This window comes from Microtus oregoni, unplaced genomic scaffold (genome assembly GCF_018167655.1).
Source record: "Microtus oregoni isolate MIOR12 unplaced genomic scaffold, Mior012 000031F_ref0000149, whole genome shotgun sequence".
NCBI lineage: Eukaryota > Metazoa > Chordata > Mammalia > Rodentia > Cricetidae > Microtus > Microtus oregoni.
The window spans coordinates 27038045-27046031 of record NW_024543090.1 but is presented as its reverse complement, the minus strand read 5'-3'; the positions used below and the strand labels follow the sequence as shown (position 1 = coordinate 27046031).

General features: G+C 42.2%; 1 protein-coding gene across 1 annotated transcript in view; it reads left to right on the top strand.

The window, feature by feature from the left end:
• Positions 1–325: 325 nt before the first annotated feature.
• The window catches only part of Secisbp2l (SECIS binding protein 2 like), a 49501-nt gene continuing 41839 nt past the window's right edge, over positions 326–7987 (top strand). Inside the window, exon 1 of the mRNA XM_041678809.1 lies at positions 326–526. Coding sequence (XP_041534743.1) covers positions 503–526 — 24 coding nt within the window. The 5' untranslated portion in view covers positions 326–502. The remainder of the gene's footprint in view (positions 527–7987) is intronic.

Below are 7987 nucleotides of genomic sequence, written 5' to 3'. Positions count from 1 at the left end.
CTGGCAGGATCACGTGACTTTCGTGCAGCTACAAGCTCTTCCAACAACCCGAGTCAGTTTTTGGGCTCCTGAAGAGACTCCGAGGTCCCAGCAAACTGAACAGAGTCGTCCCGGGTTCCAGGAGGCCCAACTCTCCTAGTGGAACAGTCCTGGGAGGAGTGCAACTCGAGGTTCCCAACTCGGCTGTGCCTTGGTTGTCTTCCAGCTGCCCCCCGTCGGGGTTGCTCCCCAGCCGTCCCCGCCCCTGCGCACCTCCATTTCCTACTGCGCCTCCGCCCTTTCGGCCCAGCTCGGCTTCCGTCCCAGATGATCCCTCCCCGGGGCGGCCACCGCCTCCACCGCCGCGAGCTGGAGCCGCCTCCCGGGCCAGTGGCGTAGCCGAGTCGGCGTCCGGCCGGCTGTGCGGAGAGGACGGGACCCGACGGGATCGAGCGGGGGCCATGGAGAAAGCGGCCCGCGGCTCCGCGCACACCGACTAGAGCCGGCGTCCGCCGCCGGCGCCATGGACCGTGCGCCGGTCGAGCAGGTACGCGAGTACCCGGGCTGCTCCCGGGCCTCCGGGCGGGCCAGGCCGTCTCGGTCGGAAGGCCCGGGGAGGTGGACAGGAGTCGGTCTGTGCTCAGCGGCGATAAGCGTTGCCCTTGCTACGGTCTGGAGTGTATTCCTTTTATGAAGAGACTACCGCGGCTCCCTCCGTGTTTTCCTAGCTAGTTATTCTGCAAATAATTACCCTTTTTAAATGGAGCAAGAGTTCATTTTTGAGTCCGTTTTCGTACTAGCACAGTAGTTCCGTTAATAGTCCCTTTAGTTCTTGATTGCATCGAATTCTTGCTGGTAAGTGCTGGGAGGAAGGGCTAGTGACAATGTGAAAAATAACTTAAAAAAATAGTGTCATGCATCCTCCTCCCCTCAGTATCTTACAGCTTCTCTTAAAGAGACTTTATTTGATTCCGATTTCTGTTTACTGGCGAATCTCCTCTTCCCAAGCCTTGTTCAGCTAGTCACGTAGTTGAAGGGAGAAGAAACGCTGGTGACTTGCCTGTAAGTTCTGCAAATAGTTAATTAACTCGAATAAACGAGACGCCGTCTCCCAAATTCCTGTATATGTTTGTGTGTAGTTAATGACAGTTTTGATTTTGAGTCACACTCTTTTCAAACGAAAACACAGCTTTCTAGTTTTGTAGGCTTTGTCGATTCTGTTTTTGAGACTTGCCCTATTGTCCATCCTATCCCAGATCTCCTAGGGGCGATCTTCCTGCCTCAGCACTTTCCCCAGGGCCTTGCCACAACGGACTTGAATTTAAAAAGGAGAGACAAGCTTCGTGAGAATACAAGTCTGTGTTTATTAAGGAGCGCACAGTATCAGGAAAATTGGTGCCGGGCTTCTTGGTAAATACACAGAAGTATTCTGTTACAGCTTATTGTAAATTTAATCAAGGCATTATTTTTGAAAGTAATTCCAAAAAAAAATCAGAGATTTCAAACTTGGACAAAAGGAAAGGAAATTTCCTTGCATGTGGGTCTCTGATGAAAGGGTGGACATTCTGATCCTTCGTGGACACTCAAGAGCCAGTAATACATATGTATGCTCACCGCCCCTTTCATCTTGAGGAAATGTAATTACCTATTTCGATGGTAACAGTTAGCATAGCTCTCGACATGTGATTATCCCGAGAGCAAGTGCACTGGCTGTTTAGAGAGCATCCTCCTCTGTCATCCCACAAAAACACCATCCACTAACCTCTGAAAATCCAAGAGCTGGAAGAAAGCCGTGCAAAATTCTTTTCTCTCGAAAGCCTTTTTTCCCTCTACCTCTTGCCTCAGCCTAGCCTGTAGTGAGAACTACTGAAGAGCATTTAGATGGGGAAAAAGAAGCATTAGTGTCAAATTCCCATCACCCTCCAAATGTTTTGTTTTTTTTTCTTTTATTTATTTATTTTGTTTTTTCTTTTAAAACCATTGTGGTTTATATTCATAATTTCTGAAAACGCCTACAGCGTTAGTAATTAGAAGTTTACATAAGTTAGTTTTTGTTTTTATTGTTTAATTGTACTCAGTAATAGACATGTTGCATTTCAAGTTAACCTAATTAATAAATCCTTGGAGGATTGCACAAGGGTAACTTAAATCTAAACACTTGTGTCTGAAGGCATTCATGCCATAGACTTTTAAAATTGCCGTTTGCACAAGCTCATTTTGTGAAAAGGTAAGCCTTGTTTGTATATGTTCTAAGAAGTAAGCCATTGGTAATTAGTGCTAGATGTTTCGTCCTAATTGAAATAACAACTGAAGTCATCTTACAACCGGAAGAGCCTCTCAGGAGTATTCTCTCTTAAGTCAAAACAAGTAGCTCGATTTTAACTGCCAGAGTTAGCTGTTACAAGAGCAGTTATACTTGGCACGATGCATTTTCATGTGTGTGTGTCTATGTGTGCGTTGGGGGGTTGGGGAAGTAAATTGCATAGTGTGCATATAGAGGTCAGAGGTCAGGGTTGGTCAGATAATCTCCCTCAGTTGCTCTTCACCTTACTTTCTGTGACGTGTCTTCCTAAACCCAGAGCTCACTGTTGCAGCTAGACTGGCTGCTCAGCAAGCCCAAGGATCCTCCTGTGTTTGCCAGTCAGCACTGGGATCACAGGCTTCTGTCTGCACTAGGTTTTCCCTGAGTCTGGGGATCTAAACTCAAGTCCTCATTCTCTCACTACAAGCACTTTAGGGACCAGGCCATCTCCATGGCCTCTTTTATAATAATAATAATAATGATGATGATGTAAATCTTGTGTAAAGGGATGTGAAGAATAAATCATGGGATTCATTTGTTTATAAAGATTCAGATCTATTTTTAGGAAATCTAGGAATGTTTTGGAACTTTTATATAAATAGCGAGCATAAGAGTGACAGGACACTTGAAGTTGCAGACTGTCTTGTATTGTCTCAGTACGCTAGTCATCTTTAGTACATTAGTACAGTCTTCTAAAAGGATCTATAAAAATCCCTGCTTATTCGCCTCTTTCACGCCTAAAACAAATGCCGTGAATTTGTGTAGTTTTGTCACAGATAAGAATATAAACCTGGTCTGGTGAGACAGCTCAGTTGGTAAGAGCACTTGCCACCAAGTCTGATGACCTGGGACCCGCAGAGAAAGGAAGGAACTAGTTCCTGAAAGCTGTCCTTCCCACACCCCGTATACACACATGAACATAATATAATAAAAGTATACAGTTGTTTTAAGTGTTGAACTAATACCAGCACTCCAAACTAAATGTGTAATCAGTTTTCCACACCTGCAGGCTCCAGAAATAGTTCAGGGGAAAAGCTGAATCTGTACTAAACATGGACAAGCTTGAGTGCTTGTTGTAAGAGATAGTACTTACACAGCCCTAGACTCTGGTAGTTGTAAGTAGTAGAGAGAAGGGTAAAGAATACACTGGAGGACATGAGTGGCCTGTGTAAATACCACACCCCCTCCAGTAGCTAAGCGTCCATGCCAGGTCTGTAGTGAAGGTCAGGTAACCTGTCCTGGCACTGAGGGACAACTGTATTTTATGTGTTCCTATAAAACCTTTATTATCTAGCCCCACAACTGACGTTTTTATAGGAAGTTCACAAATATACTGTGTGTGCGCGCGCTTGCATGTGTACACAAACATGCACACACATGCATATTTTTGACTTTTTTTTTGACACAGGATTTCTCTGTGTATCTTTGGCTGTCCTGAAACTCACTCTGTAGATCAGGCTGGCCTTGAACTCACTGAGATCCTCCCAAGTGCTAGGATTAAAGGCAAGTGCCACCACTGCCAGGCTAAATAATACTCTTAGGGAGTGTGTTCATTTAGAGAAAACATTTGGAAATTTAAAAAGGTATTTTCAAGTCTTTATGTCAAAAACAAAATCTGAAAAAAACCCCAGCGGAATGACATGTCATTAGAAAAATATTAACTAAATATCAAAGGTCAAAGACAAAAACTAGAATGCTAGGCTGTTAGGAAAGTATAACCACATATCACAGGTGGAACCTGTGAAGTAGGACTGAAGTGCTTTGAGACAGATGTGCAGTCTTGAATTCTCCATGTGTTACAAAGTTTAAAAGGAAAATAAAATTGTCCACCCAAGGCAAGACATGGGGGGAGAAACTTTAAATAAAGCAAGAAAGAAAATAATGTAAAAGCAGGAGCTAATAAATTAGATATATGAAAATTAATATTACATGTAAAATGGTGACTGCAGCTTTTCCTAGTCCCGTGGAAGAGTGTGGGTCAGGAGGTGAGTGGTCACTCTGTAAGTCCCTGCTGTTTTCCTCCGTGTGCTCCGCAGTCTCGAGCACTGAGGGCTGCTGTCTGTCTTGGCCAGCAGGTGTCTGCTTCATTCATGTCCCCTGGAAGGCACTTATTTTGTCTGTATGGGGGTGTGAGAAGCACCTTAATGTCGAATGCATCTCACCTTAACTTAGAATGTGGAGGCTTCCTCCGTCCCTTCTGGGGGTGTGCGGCACACACTCCGAAGTTTCACTGTGGGAGAATGTCTCATTATGTTCTCTTCAGTTTTGATTTTAGGTGGGTGTCACTTTTCTGTTGCTTAATCTGGGAGATTATTTGCATTCTCCTGGAGCTTCTCTGAGGAGTTCAGAATGCATTCTCTGCTACGATGTGCTTTTGAGTGCTCTGTGCCTATGTCCTGCTCATCTTGGGGCGATGGCTTCCAGAACTTGTGCCGGTGTGGTGATCATCTAGACTCTGTAATCCCAGAGTGGTCACCAATGAGCTCTCTTATGGAGACTTTACCCTTTTATGTTATGATAACATCTTTGCTTTTCTAGATTATTTGTATAAATGTCATTGTTGGCATTTGCTTTAATATGTACAAAATTCAAAATGAATGAAATGCATAAGTATTTTCACAGACAGAATTTGTCAGATTTTTCATTAATTTAGGAAATTGTGAAATATCTTATGAAAGATCAAAGTTTTGCCACTGAGTTGGGTTTTTGAAGCAGACAGTAACACAGCAGTGGTTATAGTGTACTGTTACTTTATGTTTTTATGTATATAATTATTTTATGTATATGATTGTTTTGGCTGCATGCGTGTGTGTGCACATGTCAATGCCTGCTTCTTGTGGGGACCAGAAGAGGGCATTGGATCCCTCAGAGCTGGAGTTGGGCAAGCATCCATGTAGGTGCTGAGAATCCAGTCTGGGTCTTCTAGAAGAGCAGTCAATGGTCTTAACTGCAGAGCCATCTCTCCAGCCATATTTACATTTTCTGTACAGTAAGGTACTAGTTCCTGTCTAGAAAATTTGGTTTCTCAAAGTACAGATTATGAGGGGCTGGAGAGATGGCTCAGAGGTCTTGTTAGCACCCACATAGGTTGCGCCCAGCTACCTATAACTCCAGCTGCGCAGGACTCCAGCTGCACATACCCTCTTACTTCACTTACCACACTAACCGCCTATTGTCGCGCATACAGTCGTGCATACATAGAATTAAAAATGAAAGAACCCTTTAAGGATATGACTGTACAGATATATAGATCATGAGCTAGACATGGTGGTGCATACCTAGGAGACGGTGAGTCAGGAGGGTCATGAGTTCAGACTAGCCTAGAAATAGTGAGACATTTTAAAAAATGGCAATAAAAATTAGTGAAAAAAACATGGAAATTCAAACTGAGGAATAGTGTTATATAAAGAAATTAGTCTAATTTTTCTAATATTTGATTACTAATACTAAAAATTGATAAGATTTATATTTTGACATTTGAATTTTAAAGGATTATTTGCACTCAGCACTGCTTTGGGGGCTGTTGTTTAAATGGATGGACAATAATTGAAGGCTTCAATGTCACAATGAGCAACTTCAGAGAAGATATAAAGTTGAAACTGTAGGGAAAGCTTGTCTGTCTGTTCCTTCTGGTGACATCTTCTGCCCATGCAGCTGTTGACCACAGTGGCTTCTCTCTCACACTTTGCTAAAAACAAAGGATCATTTCAATGTTTGTGAATTTTATTGTTGAACTTTGGTATTTAGAATTGCACTTAGAGTAGAAACCAGTACAAGCCTTAATCTTCAAGGATGCCTTCATGCGCGTGTGTGCCTGTGTGTGTGTGTGCACATGTGTGTGCCTGTGTGTACACATCAGCTTAAGTAGTCACACGTTCTGAACAAGTTACCTAGGGCTGTAACACATGTTTATGTAAAATACAAATTAAGCTGTGTAGAGAAGTTGTTGTAACTTTTGATCTGTACAAGAATTTGAATTTGTTGCCAAAGTCGTAGATTAGGTTGTTTTGATTTTGATCAGGTTTTATTCGGGGGAACACAGGAGAAGAGTCAAGAAAAGTGTTATTTAAAAACTGTTAATAGTTAATTACTGTGACTCTTTTTTTCATTGTATTCATATTCCTTACCTTATAAAAAACTAAAAGGTATTAGTCTAGATCTTATAGTTCTTCAGAGTTCTTCCGTGTTCAGAAGGACTCTGATTTATAAAAAAATCTTGTAAATTACATTTTAGTGTAATTAAAATAGTATTTTCCCCGCTTTTGCGCATGTGCATAAACTATATAAAACAAATTTTTATTATCTACATTGTTGGAAGTCAGCCTCTTTTTCCAATTAATCATTTATTGGTATATTGTATATCAGTTTTCAGTTCTAATGAGTGGCAGAGTGAGAATTGCCGTCTCCCTAACACTTGAAGGTATTTTGCCAGAGTTGTATTTCAGGAAACCATCCGTAGTTCACAAATAGGTGTTCTCGCCCCTTCAGCTTTGGCTGATGGGTAGTGTGAAAGTCGAGTCCACAGTTCAGTGGGCAGGGAGGGGACGGAGTTACTAGACTGTGCTGTGCTGATCTATCTCCTTCCTCTGGTAACAAGCATTTTTCGTGTATACCCCGGACTGTTGGTGGAGCATTCGGCTTTTCTGAGTAAAAGCTGGCCATTAAATTTTATCTTTTCATTTTCATGCATTTTTATTACTTTTGTAAGAAAATAGACCTGTGTTTTTATGGGAACTTTTATTAAATATCACCTTAATGACTTTAGTAGAAAAATGTCCTGGTTAGGACTACTTTGGTTTGCTTTTTGTTTGTTTGTTTGTTTTTTCTTTTCTTTTTTGAGACATGATTTTTCTGTGTAGCCTTGGCTATCCTGGAACTCATTCTGTAGACTAGGGTGGTGTCTGACTCACAGAGATCCACCTACATCTGCCTCCCAAGTGCTGGGATTAAAGGTGTGTGCCACCATCGCCAGCTAGGACTTGTTTTTTAAAGTAATTGTTTTCAGTGGTTGAAATGTGGACTTGCATTTCACCAACTTTGTCTTAATAAAAAGATATTAAGTACTTTTTAGATTATAAATTTACATGGTTACCATTCTGCTTTTGAAGACTGTACTGTAGATTGTTTTGAGGCACAGTCTCTAGCTCAAGTTGGCAGAGAATGAACTATGTAGTGGAGGACTAATGACTTTGAACTTGAGATCTTCCTGACTTTCTGCCTCTCAAGTGCTGGGGTTCCAAACGTGCACCACCATGTGGAATTGAATCCAGGGTTTTGTTCATGCTAGGCAAGTACTCTACTAATTGGGTTAGAACCCCAGTTGCTCCCCGCCCCCCTTTCTGGGAGATAGGGTCTTATTATACCCAGCTGACTTAGACTCCCTATTAGACCAGGCTGGTCTCAGGCTCTTGGCAGTCCTCCTGGTTCAGCCTTCTGAGGGCTAGGATTACAGGAATGAGCCACTGTGCCACCTTCTGTAGATATTTTCATGTTTCAGAAACTTAAATTTGTTAAATATAATGTGCAGAAAATTACTAAAATCAACATACAATTTGATAACATGTTGGACAGCTTGTAGGTTCCTCTAAGACACAGAACTTCCCACGCACCCCAAGCTTCCCAGGTGCCTCTCTCCAGTTGCAGCCCCTCCCCCACCTTTTCCTAAGAGCGTGTTCCTGCCCTAATAGTTACAGAACTCATTTTCTT